General features: G+C 33.1%; 3 protein-coding genes across 5 annotated transcripts; 2 read left to right on the top strand and 1 right to left on the bottom strand.

Annotated features, from left to right (window-relative positions):
* The first annotated feature begins 3221 nt into the window (after nucleotides 1–3221).
* Nucleotides 3222–4208, top strand: LOC118031144 (protein DMP3). Its single transcript, XM_035035474.2, has one exon. It carries the CDS (start codon nucleotides 3353–3355, stop codon nucleotides 4046–4048), a length of 696 nt encoding a protein of 231 aa, XP_034891365.1. The 5' UTR covers nucleotides 3222–3352; the 3' UTR covers nucleotides 4049–4208.
* Nucleotides 4209–8005: 3797 nt separating this feature from the next.
* LOC118031145 (probable ion channel SYM8) lies at nucleotides 8006–15972 on the top strand. 2 transcript variants are annotated; one of them, XM_035035475.2, is made up of 12 exons: nucleotides 8010–8848; nucleotides 9112–9180; nucleotides 9458–10081; nucleotides 10597–10779; nucleotides 10865–10924; nucleotides 11015–11218; nucleotides 11739–11987; nucleotides 12294–12392; nucleotides 12512–12706; nucleotides 13621–13713; nucleotides 14658–14924; nucleotides 15071–15972. In XM_035035475.2, the coding sequence occupies exons 1-12, from the start codon at nucleotides 8117–8119 to the stop codon at nucleotides 15287–15289; spliced, it is 2994 nt and encodes a 997-aa protein (XP_034891366.1). In that variant the 5' UTR covers nucleotides 8010–8116; the 3' UTR covers nucleotides 15290–15972. The 2 variants fall into 2 exon arrangements, with proteins under 2 accessions (XP_034891367.1, XP_034891366.1); XM_035035476.2 differs by lacking the exon at nucleotides 15071–15972 and having other exon boundaries at nucleotides 8006–8848; nucleotides 13637–13713; nucleotides 14658–14794.
* A 2263-nt stretch (nucleotides 15973–18235) lies between these two features.
* On the bottom strand, nucleotides 18236–20487 carry LOC118031165 (glyoxylase I 4). 2 transcript variants are annotated; one of them, XM_035035499.2, is made up of 3 exons: nucleotides 20126–20487; nucleotides 18622–18956; nucleotides 18236–18537 (listed from the first exon to the last, which is right to left on the bottom strand). In XM_035035499.2, exons 1-3 carry the CDS (start codon nucleotides 20344–20346, stop codon nucleotides 18431–18433), a joined length of 663 nt encoding a protein of 220 aa, XP_034891390.1. In that variant the 5' UTR covers nucleotides 20347–20487; the 3' UTR covers nucleotides 18236–18430. The 2 variants fall into 2 exon arrangements, with proteins under 2 accessions (XP_034891390.1, XP_034891391.1); XM_035035500.2 differs by having other exon boundaries at nucleotides 18236–18522.
* Between the last annotated feature and the right edge of the window lie 1237 nt (nucleotides 20488–21724).

Raw genomic sequence — 21724 nt, 5'->3', positions numbered from 1 at the left:
TTATTTAATATTAAATTGAGCTAGATAGTAAATGTTATATGCGAGGATCGCTTTTCTAATTTTTCTAGTAAGATGTAACTAAATAGTAAGACACTATTTGGAACGCGGTGCAAATTGCATTGTCAAAAAATTCATTTTTTTTTTTTGTTAAAATTTAATATGATTTGTATGTTTTCGATCGTTTTAATATGCTGATGTCAAAAATAATTTTTAAAAAATAAAAAAATATTATTGACATACATTTCGACACGAAAAATTATATAAAAAAAAACCACTATTACATTGTCAAACATACTTTAAATGTGAATCCGAAAAATCTTTGCATGGACCTTCATCTCTGAATATTGGGCATTGCTGAGGAATGATTCTTTCATTGCAGTCCTTCAGGCGTTCCTCACCAGTCTTGAAGGATAATAATAATGTTCAGCCCTTCAATTTTGCTCTCCAATTCCTCCATTTATGTGCATCAGGCTTGTCTCGAATGTCACAGCCCTTGCTAACGGCATAATTTTTCAAATCAAAACATTAGAAGAGGTTGAATTGAGGGCCGGGAAAGGCTAGATAACAAATAATAACCGGGAAAGGCTATCCAGATAGAATTGAAACGAAAATGCACTTTCCTTTTCTTTCTGAACTTCTTGAAAAAACCAACCACATATACATTACAATTTTTCAAAATAATTCGCCATGGTTTTGCGATATGTCAAAGTGTCAAAAAATCATCTTAATTTAAAAACTTAAGTTGTTAGATAAGATTCCAGAATATAATTTATATTATTCTCTAACACAACAAAAGGTGGATTGTATGTTTCTTCATGTTCAGAATAATTTCTTTGAAGCCCAGTGTTTCTATAGTCGTTTAGTTGGTGAGAAAAGCAAGAAAATTTAGTCCAAAGTTTATTAAAGAAATTAACAGATCATTTCTCAGGTTGGAAGCAACTCCAGATTAAACTTGTCATCCAGCTAAAGTAAAGGTGCATGTTCAAGTAATATAAACACAGCCCAGAACAAGATAATTAAGATCAGTTGTATCTATCCTGTATTTATTTCTACATTATCATCCACTACTTTGCGTTTTTCTTTTTCCTTTCCTTTAACATGTTTTCTGTATCCACGCTTCTTCGTCCTTGCCACTCCCTGTTTCTTTCTTCTATTTATTACAACATTATCCATACATGTTAGCTTGCATGCTCTTTTACAATATTGAGCAACCATTAATGGGTACTGAGAAATCTACAAGAAGAAGAAATCAAGTGAATTTAGGAGTACCAAAAGGAACCCAAAACAGAGAATAATCATTAGATTAGTGGGTTCATTTCTAAACAACAAATAAACTAAAAAATAAATATATATTTTGCGATGGGTTTTTCGAGTACTCATATATCAAAAGCTCCAAACTTTACCTCTAAGTTTCCAGTTAAGAAGGCCTGCCTCTTCGTTATTAAATGCTTAGATGAGCAACATCAGAACAGCAATTAAAATTAATCATGAAATTGTAGTATAAAACGAGAGTTTTGATAGAGGGAAACACCTTGACTGATTTGTGGATCGAAATGTAGAAATTACTAGATATTTTACCTTTGATTAGTTACGGGTTGAAATTTTTTTTTCCTAAAAAAAATAAATATTCTGGTGTTTTTATATATAAGAAAATAAAAAAAAAAGAAAACTTATTGCAAAGCTTGGAGGAGGAGGAGGAAGAAGAAATAGAAAAGGGGGAGACATGAAGGTGCTCGGCATAACTCATAAATTAAGTTATTACATGGATTTATTGACGGGTTTCACCTATTGGTTAATTTCATCGGTAATTTTGTATGTAAAAATATCATATTATTATATATTTTAGATGTTTTTAATTTTTTTCTTTTTGCATTATAATTCTCTCAGTATATACTGATGAAATATTTATGTCAATATTTTATTAAATGGATACAGTGAAGAAATATTTTTATCGATAGAGTTCACCATAATTTACCAATGAAATTTTTTCATTGGTGTTTTTGTTTGTATTTGATAATTTTGTAGTAATGTAAAAACAATCTAGTAAACACCATTAAAGTATTAAGAAACCAATTCCTCAACTAAAAAAACCTCTAAATAGATCAAAATACAGGAATTGAATTGGAAAAAAAAAAAAATATTTCTCATCCCAATTTACCTTTTTTCGAGCAAGATGAAGGCTAAAAAATACCTCAATAAATCTCTTTAAGTCATATGAAATCTGTTAACATGAAGATTAACTTTTTTATTGTTATAATATGGCCAGCCAACAACTTCCTCTTCCTTTCACTAGTTTTCGGTGACTATCTTTCTCCACTCTTAATTGAGGGACCAAAAGGTGATAAAATAAAAATTCAAACCAAAACATACAGTTGTCAAACTAAAAGGACCAAAAAAAGTTTAAAAAATTTCAAAGGAGATTTTTTTTTTCAAAAACACATCAAATAAATAGTACAAAAAAAGCCTTAATTTTATCATCACTATCAATTTTGGTCTCTTCATTTTCAACTTTCTCCAAACAATAAAACCTTTTTTTTTTATAAAATTGAGCATCAATCTATTATCAAGATGTTTTCTTCAATAATATAATAACCCTATAAAAAATAAATCAAAACAAATAATCAGGCTCAATCCCCAATTATTAATGCAATATATAAAAATAAAATTAAAAAATTTAATAACAGGAGCGCTAAAAATTAAAGGACTAAAAAAGAAAAACCGATGAAATCACCACTCTTTTAGGGTTTTGTTTTTATTATTTTATTGTGTACTTGTTTCGTTTGCAATATGATATTGAAGGACTCCGACAACATGGGGCAAGTCACCCACGAGAAAAGCAATACACCAACTATTACGTACAAGCAAACCCTAGAAATTGGGGCAGATGACATTTTCCATTCTCAGGCACTAGAAGGTTCGGAAAACGCAAGTCCTCAGCCAAAATGATGACAATGTCAAATGCCCAGGGCATTGACACTCTGTAATTATACCACATATATGGATAATTATACTAAATAATATTATATAATCCTCATAGCTTAACGTCACGCATACAAATTGAGACTAAATTATGCATGTCTACACATGGTCATGGCGTTGAAGTCGTCAAAAAGTTTGAGCCTATCAGGAAAGCATAGAGGAAACTCCATGGAAATCAACAACCTTTCTATCCAAGTAATTAGTTAAACATACCTAATCCCCATTTTATATATATATATATACAGTACACACATTATAATTATCATCAACCATCTTCAAAATCCTTCAAAACAGCTTCATAGATATCTTTCTGGTCTATATTTCCTCACAATCTCTCGGAGAGCTAGCTTGACGACCCAAAGAACCCAGCAACATGTCTCTGAGGCCAAGAACCACATCCTCCACCAAGCAATTATCCATACCTGAGGCATCCACACAAAGCTCTAGCTCGACTACAAGCAACGATGACAATAACAATGTGCAGCCTGAGACTCCAAAATCACCATCAAGACCACCCACCTTGTCTCAACGGGCAATCTCGCAAACCCTAACGAGCACAGCCAACCTAGCCAACCTTCTTCCCACAGGGACCCTCTTGGCCTTCCAGCTTCTCACCCCATTCTTTACCAACAACGGTGCTTGTGATTCCGCCACGCGCCCAATGACTCTGATCCTCCTTGCTCTTCTCGCCCTTTCTTGTTTTCTTGCTTCCTTCACGGATAGCGTCAGGTCACCAACAGACGGAGGAGTTTACTACGGTCTTGCAAGCTTTAAAGGGATGTACCTGTTTGACTGCCCGGATCCTGCTGCTTCAGGCTTGGCTGATCTGAGCAAGTTCAAGATGAGGTTCATCGACGTGGTTCACGCAGTTTTATCAGTGCTCGTGTTTGTTTCTGTGGCTCTGAGGGACAAGAATGTTTTGAGTTGCTTTTATCCTATGCCTAAACATGAGACTCAAGAGGTTTTGAGTATTGTCCCGGTTGGGGTTGGTCTCATCTGCAGCTTGTTGTTTGTGGTTTTCCCTACCAGAAGGCATGGCATCGGCTACCCCGTCGCGCAAGGCAAATAATTGCAGCTAGTCCTTTGTATCATAGATGATATTCTCTTTAATTTAATTTGTAATATTTCTTAGATTTTAAAAAAAAAAAAAATGTTGTTGAACATTCACTTGTATAATTTTAATTTTTACATATATAGAAATTAATGGGAAGGTCATGAGATTAATTCAATTCAATTCAATGTTAACAGAAAATTAACTTGAGCTTATATGTTTGCTATATAACTAATAGAATATCGGTATTCACCTAATAAACCTGATTGAATCGAACCTATTCATCTTGATTAAAAATCAATTTCATTTTTAAAAAAAAAATTGAAAAGAAATCATTTTAACTTTTTTTCTTTTAAAAAAATCTTAATTAAAAACACCTCTAATTTAGATCAATTTTGATTAATTTAAATCAGGTTTAATAGTAATATTAATATATGGAACTCCCTTTAAAAAAAAGTGAACCCAAAAATAAATTAATTAAAAGAACATATGGCTGCGTGGACTTTGATTGAAAAAAAAAAATTAGATAATGCATGGTAGTACAAAAAAGAATATGTGAAGAATGCCTTTTCTTTGGGTAATTGGATAATGACATTTCATGAACAAAAAATCATAAATTATGCTGTATTTTATTTCTTGAAATGTTTCTGTCTATGTCTCCTTTAATAAATGTGTTCCCTGTCACAACTTTACAGTATTTAAATAAGAACTAATGATATATTGATTAATTATAAACACCAAATACGTGTTATGTTATATCATATGATAGTATTTTTTAAGTGTTTCACAACAAATTTTATAATATGAAAAAATAAAGATTAATCTAAAATATAAAATAACTATTAATAAGTAAATAAGGCCACTCAACCTTTAAATTGTATGATATTTAGGGTTATTTTCATTATATTAATAATACCTATAATTTAGGCAACATGTCTAGCTCATTATAATTATCATTGCTGACTTGTTTTATATCATTGAATTTATCTTGTTGAGATTTATTTTTATAATAATGAAGAGTTGTGTGTTTTTGAAAAAAAAATTTCTCTCTCCAAGTTATAACCTGTGCCAACTCATTAATTAAAAATTTAAACTATGTTATTTTGCTAAATTCTCAAATAGGTTTTTTTTTTTTTTTTAAAAAAAAAATGAATATTTAGTTTAGTGTGTGGGCTGGGAGACAACAATTATTTGGAAATTTCGTCACCTGAAAAAGTCTCCATTTCCGTGTCTGATGATGTCCAACAAAAGAAAAAAAAAATTGTAGCTCGCCGAGTCAAGGCTGACAGAGACCAGCGGCACCGCGTGCATTCAATTCGAGTTTGCCGCCCCTGAAATTTCGTCCCATGCCTCACACTTCTATTTTCTTGACCAGTTATCAAATTTGTAGCTCGCCGAGTCAAGGCTGGCAGAGACCAGCGGCGCCGCGTGCATTCAATTGGAGGTCGCCGCCTCTGAAATTTCGTCCCAGGCCTCACACTTGGATTTTCTTGACCAATCATCAAATTTCTTTATTGGTTTGATAGTTAATGTTTTTTATTTTAATTTTTAGGCTCGGGCCTATTTGTTTCTGCGTTTTAAAAACGTTTTTGAAAAAATTTGAATTTTATTTTATTTTTTTATTAACTTCAAATTAATATGTTTTTAGTGTTTTCAAATCATTTTGATGTGCTGATATCAAAAATAATTTTTAAAAAATCAAAAAATATTATTGGCATGCATTTTGACATGAAAAGTTATTTGAAAAAGCAACCGCAACCACACTGACAAACAAGTTCTTAAATCCTAGAACTAACCATCCAGTAAAATTTATTATATTTATCACTTGTTCTTGAAATTATCTAAGTGGAATTATTAAACGAATCTTAATTAACTTAATTACATGTTTATCTAAAACTTAATTTAAATTAAATTTAATAGAAATTAATTAGATTAAACTATATGAGACCCCATTGTAAAGTTTTAAAACAAAAGAAAATTAGTGTAGATAATAACCGAAGGGTATAGCTTAACTGGTCAGACTTTGAGTTTATTTCATAGAGATCACTGGTTTGAGTCTTACAAACCTCAAGACCACTAAAGATTTATATGGTCGTTAATTTCAGGGTTCATAGAATTAGTCGAGATACACACAAACTAATTCGAACATTTATGTTAATCTAAAAAAATAAAAGAAAATTAGTGTGGTAATATTCTTTCATGGAGTTTTTTTTTTTTTTTTTAAAAGGAAATTTCCTAGTATTTTGGAAAATTGGAAAGGACAAAAAAAAGAGCACTTCTCTTTTCAATGAATTGTTTATACATAGAAGGAGAATAAAATCTGAAAAGATAACAGAAAAAACTGAAAGAGAATCATTCCATGTGCATCTAGGTGTTCACGGGCCAATCGAAATGGAAATAAAAAGGCGGGTCCACCACCCACTTGTCAAGCACCCTCTCAGTACTCCAGCTTCTACATTTTGCATCTTTGTCCTCTCTCCGGTGACATCTGCCGCATTGCTAGCTTGTTTGGAATTGTAATGAAGAATACTTTTTAAAATATGTTTTTATTTAAAAATATATTAAAATATTTTTTTAATTTTTAATATTAGTACATCAAAAATTACTAAAAAAATAAATAATTTGATATTTTCATGTCAAATATATTTTAAAAAGCATTAAAAAATAGCTTCAAATGCACCTCAAACACTATTTAAAAGTGTGTTTGAGATTGTGATAGCGATAACAGTTTAAAGTGATTTTTTTACTTAGAAATGCATTTAAATAATTTTTTATTTTTTTAAAAAAAATATTATTTTTAATATCAACATATTAAAACGATTAAAAACATAAATTATTTTAAAAAAACAACATTCAAAATTTTAAGAAAATATGGTTTGCACCGCGTTTCCAAACCTACTAATTCCCATAAGCAGTGGGCCCAAGATTCAACTATATACCATTACTTATAACTCAGTACTTATATTTTATAAAAAAAATAATTAAGTAGTCCCTTCATTAGTGTTGACATCCTCATTTTAGTAGTTCCTGTTTCAGCAATGCCTTTTTTTACACTCACCTTGTCTACTTTTTTCTTCCTTTTTATAGGTTTTTAAAAAAAAAAAAATTGAAAAAGGGTATTGAGTTAATGGAAGGATTAAGTTATAGATTATTTTAGACAAATGAGAATTAAATATAGGACGAGTATAATATTTTCTTTATATTATAAGGACTAATCATATTTATAAACATTTAGCACTTTTATGTTTTATGTACTTTTGCAGTCTAAGGTTTTGTTTTGGAATAGAATAGAAATTGCTTTTTAAAATATATTTTTTAAAAAAAAATATATCAAAAAAATATTTTTAAATTTATTTTTAATATTAACAAATCTAAATAATTTAAAAAATATAAAAAGATTAATTTAAAACTAAAAAAATTCAAATTACTTCAAAAATATAGTTGTATCATAACGCTATAACACTAAACAGGCGATGCGAAATTATATAATTATTTTTCAATAGCTAAGATTCAAACCTAAATAAAATAATAGGAAGATAATCACTTACCATTGAAGTAAGAATTATAGAATCTAACACTTCTAAATATATGTCAAATATGAAATGTGCTTCTCTTTTTAGTAATTTTTTATTTGATGATAATGAGTATTTTAAATTAGTTTATAGGTTAATTAAAATTAAATTTTTTAAATTAGTGTGATATATGTATTCAAAAGAAATAATTTTATTTCAAAAAAAAATTAAAACCACATCATTTTGTTTAAAAAATATAAAAGTAAATAAATCAATCTATAATTTAATTAACTTATGGAGTCAAATTTTTATAACTATAATTTAAATATCGATAATCCTACTGCACCGGGTCAAAATTTAAAATTATAATTTAAATATATTTAATCATAACAAATATGATTTTTTTAAAAAAAATCTTCGTTAAAATTTTTTGGAAAGAAACTTCATATGATTAACAGTTAACCACCTTGTAACTGTTTAGATTTCTCTACATTAGTTGTTAGTTTAGTTAGTCTTGGATTCAAGAAAACTCCCTTTATTTTTCTCCTTCTTACAGTAAAGTTTTCAAGAATCAATGGCAAACGTAAAGAAAGACTCTGTCTCAACACCACCACCACCACCGTCACCTCTACCACCACCACCACCAGCAGCTACAAATCCACCACCAGCTGCTACAAATGATGACACAAAAAGGGCAACTGAAAGACCACTTCTAAAGAAAACAAAAATCACATCAGCATCATTATCGGATGACACTCGCTTTCCTGGCCCGCTGTTTCCTACTGTTCGCCGGACTGCTGCTCCGCCACTAATGCCATCCATCCACCACCACCATCACCACCTCCGCCCTCCACCGTCGGATCTCCGTCTCTCCAAAGATTCAGTCTCCTCAAACAATAACTTTAACGACAGTAGTGCTAATGGTGCTACTAATAGCATTGATATTAGTGGTAGTAATATTACTTGTGATAATTCAAACTTCTCGGTTGATAGGGACTGGATGCACCCCTCTTTTCTTGGGCCCCACGTGGCTAGAAATCGGGTCACGGTGAAGGGTCGCGGTGGTAATAATAAGGCGGATGTGGAGGTGGAGGAGAAACACAACACCGGAGCTGCCGCCTCTTATACTACTGCTAGTCATGATACTGATCAGGGGAAAGTGAAAGATGAGAAATTGTTGAAGGCAGATAACAATAATAATAATATTAGGGAAGTGAAAACAGCTGCTACTGCCACTCAAGTTTTGGTGACTCAGTCTAGTGTCAACAGAAGCAGGGGACTCAAATCTTCTTTCATCTATTATTTGGTAATAATTACTGCCCCCCCCCCCTTTTTTTCTTTCTGTATAGTAGTTATTATGGTTTTTCAAAATGGAAATGAGTGGAAAAGTTTCTGGTTAATTTCTTTTTTTTTTGTCAGGCAACCAAATAGCTAGAGAGCACTTATATTTCAACTTGATTTCTTGCTATTTTTGGCTTATATGTTGAATTGCAGTTCCTTTCTGGGCTTAGTTTGCTTTGTTTTTGATATTGCATTGCTGATAATTTCGTTGCTAATCTTCTATTGCAGCTTAATTTCACTTGTATAGTATCTGTGCCTTGTTCAATTTACTTGTGGAATAAAGTCGCGAAACTAGAGGTATGTTTTATGTACATCTCTTCACAAGTTGAGTTATGGTTCTTTCTGTTGAAATCTGTTGTTGTCTTAAACAATTTGGAATATGCTTGCCCAATTGCTGAAATAGAAAAGGAAAGGCGAAATTCTAGAAGACTTGGGTATTCTGGTTCTTGAAAAGGGATGGTTTAGGAAATGGGGAAAAAAGTAAACAAATTCTCGTAAAATGTTCATGGTGACTGAAAACAGGACTGTGTGATTTCTGCTTATATGTTCGTAATTATGGCTCTTTTACTTGCAGGAAGAGAATATTGACCTCCGTACAGTGTGTTGCAGTAAAGGTGGTGATGGTAATGACAGCATGAAAGTTTTGCAGGCTGAAGACAACAGTTCGTTTTCTTTCGGAAATGCTGACAGTAGGACTGTTGCTTTTTATACTGTCATATTCACACTCATCATGCCATTTGTGCTGTACAAATATCTTGATTATTTTCCCCAAATAAAGACACTCTCCAAAAGGACAATGAATAACGAGGAGGCTCCGCTGAAGAAGAGAATTGCATATATGGTGGATGTCTGCTTCTCTGTTTATCCTTATGCGAAGCTCCTTGCACTGCTCGTTGCGACCATCTTTCTTATAGGATTCGGTGGGTTAGCACTGTATGCTGTCAGTGATGGTAGCTTGGCCGAAGCTCTTTGGCTTTCATGGACATTCGTAGCTGATTCAGGAAATCATGCTGATAGGGTTGGCACCGGCCCAAGAATCGTCTCTGTCTCCATAAGTTCAGGAGGCATGCTAATATTTTGCATGATGCTTGGACTTGTCTCAGATGCTATCTCAGAAAAAGTAGATTCGCTGCGGAAAGGAAAGAGCGAAGTAATCGAAAAGAACCATACACTAATTCTTGGATGGAGTGACAAATTGGTAATTCATACAAGTTACTTTGAACTATCATTCACTGTTTCCATTGCATTTTCATTTGCAGTAACTAATGTGACTTGTGCATAAATCAAGAACTTGTGAAAAGCAAGTGCTTAGCTTTCCAGTGAACTCAACATGATTTTGGCTGTTCAAGTTACTTAGAACATGAAAAATAGGACTGTTATGTCCCTTTTTTATATGTAAATTTCTTTAAATACCGATTTGGCGGTAGTTTATTTCAGTGCTTGATAAGAAGTTGAGGTTTTTTGCTATGGGTTCTTTATTATATGTTTGCTTCTGCATCTATTCCATGTCTTGGAAGGTTTCCATCTACATTGATGTTTCCCTTCCAGCCCCAAACTGAGCCTTGTAAATCTTATGATGACAGTGTAAGAAGCTAAGGTGTTCTTTGAACTCTTCCTATACTGGCATGAGAGGTCGGCCATGTAAATCTTATGATGATGATGATGCAAACTCATTTTAAGACAAAAGTGTTAAAGATGATGTATTGGTTGTAGGGCTCACTTTTGAAGCAGCTAGCAATAGCAAACAAGAGTGTCGGTGGTGGTGTTGTAGTTGTACTAGCAGAGAGGGACAAGGAAGAAATGGAGATGGATATAGCAAAGCTCGAATTTGACTTAATGGGAACTTCTGTTATATGCAGAAGTGGAAGTCCTCTTATCCTGGCTGACTTAAAGAAAGTATGTTTAAGTGATTTTTGCTTCTTCTTTTTTGCCTTTCGAAGTCTTTTGTTGTGGATTAATTTTTGCATTTTAATGTTCTTAGGTTTCAGTATCAAAGGCCCGTGCTATTATTGTATTAGCATCTGATGAAAATGCAGATCAGGTTCTTTTCGTTCTCAATGTTGTTATGCAACTTCTGGACTTTTATGCTTCTCTGCAATAATTACAAAAACTTCTGCATTTCTATTACCAGAGTGATGCACGAGCCTTGAGAGTTGTTCTCAGCCTAACAGGAGTTAAAGAGGGTTTGAGGGGTCATGTTGTTGTAGAGATGAGTGACCTTGACAATGAACCTCTGGTGAAGCTTGTTGGAGGGGAACTCATTGAAACTGTTGTTGCACATGATGTGATTGGACGCTTGATGATTCAGTGCGCTCTACAACCAGGTCTTGCACAGGTTTTACCCAGATGAGCTTTCACTAACCTTTTCATAAATTCAAGAAGAAAATTTTATTTTGTTGTTTTATATAAAAAGCAAGAGTTTTATTAAAGAACAATTAGCAAAAAGGCTAGAAGCCAAAGAAGGACCAAAACACAACACCATACCAAAGGCTTCCAAATCCCTGAAACAAAAAAAGTGAAAACACTACTAGAAGAATTTCAACATCCAGGCTAAATGACCTACCACACAGGATACTAATCAAAATGCAACTTTCTGGAGAAGCTCAGAAAGCAACACGAATCAAGAAATTACCAGACAAGTAGGAAAAGCATATGGAAACTAGACACCAAACAAGAGCAGCAACAAGAAATTAACCGCTTTCTTTTTTTGTTTTTTGGGCAATAGAACAAGGTGCTTCAGTTGTGTTATGTTGTCATACATGTGCCATGCCCTTTTAAATCTCCATGCAATTCTAATTTTCCAGTTACTCTTGTTTTTTGTTTCAACAATTCAGAGTAATTTTTTCTGTGGCCAGATCTGGGAAGATATACTGGGGTTTGAGAATGCAGAATTTTACATCAAAAGGTGGCCTCGATTGGATGGTCTGCGTTTTCAAGATGTGCTCATTTCATTTCCTGAAGCAGTTCCCTGCGGAGTTAAGGTTGCGGCTGAAGGCGGAAAGATAAAATTAAATCCTGATGATAACTATGTTCTGAAAGAAGGAGATGAAGTCCTTGTTATAGCCGAGGATGATGACACCTACGCTCCAGGTCCTCTTCCAGAGGTTATCCTTCTTTTCTCACTCAGTGAGCAGAAAGTTGCATTCTCGTTGATGATTTTCAAATTTAAAATTTTGCTAAATTAATCTCTTATTGATACCTTCTATCATATGGCTAAAGTTCATCATATCCTTAGAAAGAAAGGAACAAACACCAGAACAATTGTACATCAATCAGACGGACAAGTTCATCACATATGCTTATCAATTATTTTCCACTTAAAAACAGAAAGACCACTTGCTACATTCTTAGTGAAACAAAAATGTATTTAAGATGTATTTTCTTATCTTACATACCATTTCTGTTTCCAGATACATTGGAGTTCTTGTCCGAAAATCATTGATCCTCCAAAATATCCAGAAAAGATACTGTTCTGTGGCTGGCGACGTGACATTGATGACATGATAATGGTATAATGTAGCCCTAACCTCCTCCCCCTTGCATTTGAAGGTGGTTGAATTGGAGTAATTGATTAAGAAACAAAAGGAAAAATTAGCCACGAGCTCTAACTTGATTCTTGTTTACCCAGGTTCTGGAAGCATTACTTGCTCCAGGTTCAGAACTGTGGATGTTCAATGAGGTCCCAGAAAAAGAGAGAGAGAAAAAGCTTACTGATGGGGGACTTGATATTCCTGGATTAGAGAACATAACACTCGTCCACCGTGAGGGAAATGCTGTCATCAAACGGCATTTGGAGAGTCTTCCTCTTGAGACTTTTGATTCTGTAAGTTGCATTACCTTATTTGATACATTTCTCAGTCTCACTCTGAGATTAAAGGTGACTACTACCTTTGGATATAAAGGTAGGTTTTTTAAGGGCTTGCTCAAAGTAGTAAAATGTCTATAAATCCTGATATTAGGTTCTTGGTAATGGTTGAAACTCAAAGGAAACAAACGTCTGGATACAATTTTCAAATTGACTGAATTGACAATTTCTGCTTCGCTTAAAAACACCTCCCACTGATCCACCTGCAACATCCTAAATACTTTGACCTACTTCGATTTCACACCGAGTATTGTTAGAGAATTAATTCAGAGACTCAACCTATTTGATGGAGGAGCCTTCTTACATTAACACTGATGCACCTCATCTAGTCCATGTGAGATTGATCAATGCTGCCCTTCGTGTAAGAATAATAGCACGATTGACGACAGTGCTATGAGACAAAATCTAAAGCCATGTAGAATACTGAACCCAAAAGTTGAAACTGATAAGTGGAGAGGCCAGTATGTCATGCGATGCTATACCATGTTGTAATAGTCAGTATGAATTAAGGAATGTCGGATTATCCAACGTCTGTCTGACGGTTAAGGTTAGCAGGATTACTAGTGGGAAAAATAACAGGGAAATAAATATTTATTGGCCTAAAAGTAGTGTGTTGAGATGTTCTTACAAAATATTAATCACAAAAGGGCTCTTTCTTCTTCTTTTTCCCTGTTTTGGTTTGAGAGATTATATTTACTCTCCTTACTTGATAAATATGGGACGACTCGACAACTATTTTTGGCTACGTATTCACATTTGAAGTTGCACAGTTAAATTTTCTTGCTATCTTACATACTTGACATGCCAAAAAACCGTATAACTTTCTTCCATGAGCTCAATTCTACTACTGATTGCTAACTCTAAATGGACAGATATTAATTCTTGCAGATGAGTCATTGGAAGACTCCATTGTGCATTCCGACTCAAGATCTCTAGCTACCCTCCTCCTTATTCGAGAGATACAGGTAACTACTACTGCAGTGTCCTTCCTTATGGATATGAGATATCTGATTAAACCAACAATTTGAGTGCCTCCCCGCTTCTCCTCTCTTTTTCCCAGTTATTCTTATTTGCCTATGCCTTTAAGGAAAAACCATGGTTTTGCTAGTAGATCTATGTTTTCCAATTTTCAAGGTCACTGCATCAGTTTACATGAAACATTTCGAATCTCTTGAACATGGTTTTATTAACAAGAAGCTAGAGGATGGTGCTCAGGTGATGTACATTATTGTTCTTGCTTAACAATTGGTGGAGGTTTACTTTGAACTCGAGGGAAACAGTTTGACAAAGTTATATGGAACTTTGTATGTGGAAAATTCTGAGAAGTTCCATGATGACACTTGCATGTGTAGTTTTTACAGTTGTGATGCAACATAGCATGATAGGTAGTGTTTGAGTGAAGTAGAAGCCATACTATCCCGTAGTAATTTCTGCTTTCCTCTAGCCTAGCACGAACAATATCCTGCTCCTTTTCTTTTTATTTATTTGATAACAAGAGAAGAGAACCCACATGGGTATATTCAGTATTTCACAGAACTTGTGATTGTGAATTCATCCTCCCTTTTCAGATCAAAATGGATTAGTTACATAATTAGTCATTAGCCTTAATATTGCTTGCCTGTATTGTTTGGAAGAAGAAAAAAATTCCATCCCTCAGTCTTGCATGTGCGTACATTTACATCAGGGAGGGGATTAAGTAATGGGAGATGAAGTGTAAAAGGAATTGGAGGAGATTAGGTTCATACGTGTAGAATTGAAGAGAGAAGGTTTAAATTGCATGTGTTTTGCCATTCTTGTTTTTGTTATCAGAAAACCTGAATTTACTTGTAAAAGCCATTTTGCAGCATGCACATGTTTTGAATAAATGATTACTGATAAAGCTGCCTCTTCTTTGCTTCATGGAATGCAGTTAACGCGTCTCCCTTACAGAGATGTTAAGCCAACTTCTTTACGGGTTTCTGGGTATTCTCACAGCTCATGGATCCATGAAATGCAGCAAGCTTCTGACAAATCAATAATTATTAGTGAAATCTTAGACTCTAGGACTAGAAACCTTGTCTCTGTGTCTAGAATCAGTGATTATGTGCTATCAAATGAGCTGGTAAGTATGGCACTTGCAATGGTAGCTGAAGACAAGCAAATAAATCGTGTTCTTGAGGAACTGTTCGCGGAGGAGGTACCTTTCATATCCTATCTAATGCCTGTTAAGCTTTGCCTTACCTAGTAAATAAGTGCATGGATATCTGTCCCTGCAATCGTCTCTTCTTCTCCCAACACCCAACTTCGAGATTTTGCATGTTGACAACTTGTTCCCATTTTCAGGGCAATGAGATGTGCATTAAACCAGCAAAATTTTACCTGTTTGATCAGGAAGAGATTCCTTTTTATGAGATAGTGATTAGGGGTCGTCAAAGAAATGAAATCGTGATTGGTTTTCGCCTTGCAAACGCCGAGCGCGCCATCATTAACCCTCCTGAAAAGTTGCAACCAAGAAAATGGTCCCTTGCAGATGTTTTTGTTGTCATCTCCTTGGGTGACTGAAAGGATACATACACGTTGCTTTCCCCTGCCTTTCTGCCAAGTCCTCTCTGCTATACATTTACACACCAACCCCACCACAACTCACTTCTATGCTCTCTAATGGGCGCATGGCTACTTGTAGCTTGAGAATTTCTAACTGACAGAGGTAGGTGCCGCGGAAAATAGATTACACAACTGTAAGATAATTCGAAAAATGAGTTATGTAACATTTTCTGAGGCAAAATTCCTCATGATTTGTTCGATGTATGAGTTATCAGGCATTGATTTTGGCAAGATTGTGCATGTTTTGGACACTTGACATAGCTTTCTATCGTCCTCGTAGTTCCATACACCGCAGGTGTGTTCTGCTTCACCTTCAGCATTGTAATAGCCAAGAACAGGTACGTTTCATAGATGGGGATGGTGCATGAACCAGCCTCCTAGTTCATTCAAAACCAAACCTATTTTGCTCCAAGTTTTGGGTGGACATATCACCGGATTAACCTTTTAAATCAGATCGAATACAATGGGGGATGAAGTGGAATTCACTGAATATTAATAAAGAAAAGTTCATGAGTATAATACTATTTCTAATAGCATGTTTGAAATTAAATTATTAAAAAGTTTTAACGAAATCTCATGTTTGTAATTATTTTGAGGGTTAAGAATTAAATTTTAAATGGAACTCAATAAAAATATTACAAAAGTGAATTAAAGGTTGACCCCTCCGATTTATTTAGACTAGAGAGAAAAATAATAATATTAAAAATAACTTTTTAAAAGACTCATCTATCATTTTTTTTTAGAGACATTTGAAAGAATAAGATGAAAGCTATAATGCTAATATAAAAAACAAAATAAATTGAATTTTATCTCTTTTAAAAACATGTGAATTCTAAAATTAAGTACTATAATTCAATTATAATAAAAAATTAATACCAAATATTATTTTAAAAAATATTTTATTTGCATAAACAACACAAAGGGCATCTCCAACCCAGGAGACAAAAGAGAAGCTAAATTCAAAAAATTATCCTTTTAACTTTTTTCCTTCTCAATTAGCAGTTCCAACAAGAAAACAAATGCATAAATATTTGGGCAAACCTCATATTAGTCCTTCAATTATAGCTTGTGATCCACAAATTAACCCATAACCCGAGTCGAGCCAGTTCTCATAACTGCACTTAAGAGTGTCCATTTGAAGAGTGGTAATTCATATAAATAAAGAGTGGAGGAAGCTCATTTCACGGGTTCAAATCTCCCTTGAATCCTTTTCCAGGCTCAAATCATATGCTTTTTGTCTTAATATTGTGTTTGGCAATGCACAACGCAACGCAAAATGCATTTGTGCTAGAAAAAAAAATCAAATAAAGTTTTTTTTAGATGATTTTGAATTATTTTTATATGTTAATGTTACAAATAATAAAAAAAATATGTCTAAAAAAATCATTAAAATACATCAAATTAATATTTTTTATAGTTTGAAAATACTTTTATAAAAAACATTTCTACCTAACATTTATCAACATTTTTTGGTTGATGTCTACATATTTATGTAACATGCAGTAGCAGACGTTTGTTCCTGCTATAATTGAGCTAACATTTATCAACACTAACTACTGCTAGCCACGATGAAGGAATGCAAAGGTAAACTGTTATACATAGGATATATCTTCTTTATATAGAAAATATGTCAGATTTATTTCATGATACTCCTGCTCAAGTTGGAGAGTAGATATCTCGTACTCTCAACTTGTGAATCATAAAAACGAAAGCTTTTTTTGCCAAAGTTTTAGTATACACATCTACTAATTTACATGTAAAATTCACGCGTCTTTTAATAATGGATCCATCTTGAATTTTTATCTCGTATGTAATGATAATCCATTTTAATGTATCTGTTCCTCTCATGAAAAATTAGATTTGTTGCAATGTGTAATACAATTTTGTTATCACAATACAACAAAGTAGGTTATTAAAGTAACACTTTTAAATCCTTAAAAAGATATTTTAGTCAAGTTAGCTCATAACAATCACATGTTATAGTGTGATATTATGTTTCAGCGGAAGAGAGACATTGTTTTCTAACATTTTGATCTTTATGAGATCAATGAGAAGCCAAGAAAGACGCAATAACCCATGGTCAACCTAAATTTTACGACTATATATTTTTATTATATAATTAAAAATATAATTTATAAAAAAATTTATTAAATTCAATGGAGACCTTGACATGGATCATTTGAGGACTAAGATCGATCTAATTTGTAATTGTCTCAACAAATTTTTTAAAAAACAATTGTTGTCTTGAAGTTTTTTTAAAAAGTTAAACCATATTTTTATTAGTTATCAAGATTGCATTTGAACTCATAAAATCAATCAATTTAGATCGGGTTAGCTCTTGCACGATTTAGTTTAAAACTTGAGGTAGACAAATAAGCTGTCGGGTTTCAAGATTGACCCGTTAAACCATATTTACTAATACAATAAAAAAATTGTTTACACTTTTAATATTTTTTTTATATTTTAAAAAATTAATCCGAACCATGGCATATCACGTGCTAATAAAATATATTGATTGTATATGATGTATATGATGTATATGTCTAATGAATGGATCTTGTTATCAAAAACAAATTAACATACACATAGACACAGACCGACACAGTGCAGATATATATATATATATATAAAACAAGCCAATTCAAAAGAAAAAAATTGATTAGTGTTTAATTACACCTATCCTAGAATTAGTCACCATGATTGTTTTCATAGTAACCATGTGAGATTTAAGTTTCCCAAGTCAGGAAACCTAACCCTATCTAACCACAACTTTTCTTTGATCGCCATTGAAACCCCACCAATTTGCTGTGTCTGGTGTTTCTATCTAATGAATGGACCTTGCTGATCAAGAAAAGATCAACACAGACAGAGACACAGACGTGCAGGGAGCACATGGATGAACAGTGGATCAAACTGAGCACTATATATATATATATAAGAGTTATTTAATAGAAATCAAGAACGTCCTCAAATCCTAATCGTTTTTCTTACATTACAAAGCTTTAATTTCAACCTTTCTTTACAAAACGTATATGAAACAATTCTGCAAGCAAGTTGCAGAAGAACCAAAACTTGGCATCCACCACACTTCCTGGATCCTCATATTGAAAAATCCATCATGTTCACCACCAAGTTGTCCATCATCAGAGAGGCGACTTCCGCTAAGCATTGCAACTCCCAACTCTGCTTCCCTGCGATTGATCTTCCTGTAAATGTTTGGATCGTAACAGATAATGTATAAGAGAGAAGTTAAAATCTAAGCAGTAGTATCTGCTTGGAAAGAACCTTACCACACAGTGATGGTACTGATGATGTCAGCTTCCCGTTGGTCTTGGGTAACTTGATGGGGCATGCAGAGAGTGGAAGAACAGGAAGATTTTGACAGTTGCATATTTCCACCATGTGGCCATCTGGGTCATGGAAGAAGAGCTGGTCAACTGTGATGCCACCTTCTTCAACAACTGCAGTAACATATTCAATGTTCTTCTCCTCTAGTTTCTTGATAACAAGATTCATGTCTGAGCATTGAAATGAAATGTGGTTGTCTTTTGGATTGATCTTACTCTTCTTTGCTGGGGTCTTGTCTGATTCAAGCAGATGGATGCCTATACCATAGTTGAACAACCTGTAAAGCACCCACTCAATTAGTTCATTGATTAATAGACAACAGGCATTAATTACTATTAAATTCTTCCAGTTATAGTACAGAAGCCATTGATTACCATCATCAATGCCAAAAGTTCATCAATCAATCAATCTTACTTGCAAATTAACGCTAGCAAGCACATGAGTTATGGGATTAATGTGGCATGATGGATGATCCACATGCATCGATGTAATTTTTCTTTTATTTACTAATAAAAACATTTTAAGATCAATTTAAATTTATACATCATCATGCATAATTGGCCATGCTATAATAGGCTTCATCCTCGTTATAAAACCTGCATAGCTCGATGAATCAATTCAATGACCTGTTGATCTTGAACTTTCTTATATAAAATTAGTTTTGAACTAGACATATCCAGCTCAATGAATCAATTGAATGACCCGTTGATCTATAACTTCCTTATATAAAACCAGATTTGAATTAACTCGTACAATTGCGAGTCAACCGATCGGATGGCCAAGTTGACTAACAATTCAAGAGGGACAGCATATTAACCTTTCAAGTCCCAGAAAATTCCAAGGTAACCTTTTCACTTCTAAAGGGTTTTAAGAATTCTTGCGAGGTGCTATAACATGTACATGCATGGAGATCTAAGAGGAAAAAACGATTGAAAACAAGAAAAAAAGGGGTCAATTTCACTAGTTACTTAATAGTAAAGGACCAAATTGGAACTTTATAAGAAAATATATTGAAAGTGGAGTGTTGATGAATCTATGAGGACTGAAAAAATACTTTATCCTTTTTATAATAACAAAAAAACACGGGCGAACCATAGAAGTTCACCAGGGATCAATTGATTAGCTGGTTGCCAGCACCTCCATGGTTATGGCAGGAGGTTCCGGGTTCGATGGCACAAGGCATGGGGCACTCAGCCTACCCACTTTGCCATGATCAATAAAGAAAGAAAAGAAAGCTCAACAGGGACATTAATGCAAGATTTTGAGCTGTATCGTAACGAGTGATCGATGATTATGCTTACTTTGTTTGTTCTCTCGATCTACTTTTTTAAACCGCAAGTGTAAAGATTATTACAATATCAAAATAGATATGTAAATACTGTTTTGAAATGTGTATTAGAAGGTAAAATGGCAGGGAAAAAAGGGGCGTGGATCGATCATACGTACCATGCTCCTTCAAAATTGAAGGAAGAAGGTCTTTTGATGAGAACAAAACCCAAGACATCATAGTAGAACTCGACAGATTCAGCAACAGACTTGCAAACAAATGAGATATGGTTTAAGGCTAGAGGCATGGATGTTGTTCCTGTTGAAGGTGGTAAGACTAAGGCCGGTGAAGGAGAAACCCACCTCTCTATTTCCTCCTGAATCTCTCCAATATTCCCCATGATCTCTCTGTCGAAATTAACTTGTTTTTTTTCTTCTGGATAATGCGTAACGTTGTCAATATAGGGTGATGGAAGGGAACAAATTAGCAGTGTATTTATAAGGGACAACAGCTAAAGAAGACGAAGAAGAAGAAAAGGAAAGAGCTGCCGTGTTTTTACATTTATTATTAGTTGGAAAATAGTCAGAGGAAATGATATTATCCACCACAAACAACCAATCACCACCGACAGCTAATTTTTTGTACCTTGTTGTACGCATGATCTCGACTCTCCTTTTTTAATTATGCCCCCCCCTTTTTCATGATAGCGTATCAAAAATAATATTAAAATATTAAAAATTAATTTAAATTAAAAAATTAAATTTAAGTTTTTTTAAATATTTTTTTTAGCCTAAAAAACAAATAGACTCTAAGATTTACTAGCATTCTAAGAACTCGTTAAGTTATATAAAAAACCTTGTTTGTTTTTATGGCATAAATAATTTTTTTTTTAATAATTTTTTTGTTGTTTAATTTTTTTTAGTGTTTGTTGAATCATTTTGATATGCTAATTGTCAAAAATCATCTTCAATATAATAGTTTAAAACTATTAGATAAGGTCTCCAGATATAATTTATATATTTTCTAAAGCACATCCTCTTTAAGTGAAAGCTTTTTGGATTTGAAACTTGTATAAGTTCACACTACCTTGTACTTAATTTTAATCAAATAAATAAGAATGATGAGATCTAAACTCTCACTTGGTTATCAAAGCTTTAATATTATGTCAAATAATCATTCTCAACTCAATAGTTTTAGTTATTAGATAGATCTCAAAATATTATTTATTTACATTTTCTAATGCTGATGTTAAAATTATTCAACTAAAAATATCTTTGCAAAATTATTTTGCAATGGCATACTAAACACACACAAAAATCAATCATGTTGCTTGTAGAGTTTTTTTATGTTTAATTATACAGTTAAATTGGGATTGTGTTTTTTGGCTCGTCAAATTAATTATTTGATAGGAAGAAATATTAATTTAATTCAAAAAATATAGGATTACTAAGTGGAAGTTTTCAAGAATCATATTATATATATTTTCAAGAGTTAATTTCTTAAAACTATTACAGGCATGGTGGAGAAGTGTCATAAAATTAGATAATCCCAAGGTTAAGTTCTTTATAAAATATCAATTAAAATAAATATAAATCGACAATCGTCTGGCCATTAAATAGAATGATGGAAGACTCTTAAGTTTGATATTGTAGAATGGATCAGCTGACATATTAAGCAAATTCTACTCATGTTGTGTTATTTAATTGGTCTACTTGTCGTCCCGATAATAAATTTAATATTTTAGATTTTATAAAATTAAAAAAAAATATCTCAAGATT

The sequence above is a fragment of the Populus alba genome, chromosome 4 (assembly GCF_005239225.2).
Source record: "Populus alba chromosome 4, ASM523922v2, whole genome shotgun sequence".
Taxonomy (NCBI): Eukaryota; Viridiplantae; Streptophyta; class Magnoliopsida; order Malpighiales; family Salicaceae; genus Populus; species Populus alba.
This window is presented reverse-complemented; position numbering and strand designations above follow the sequence as displayed.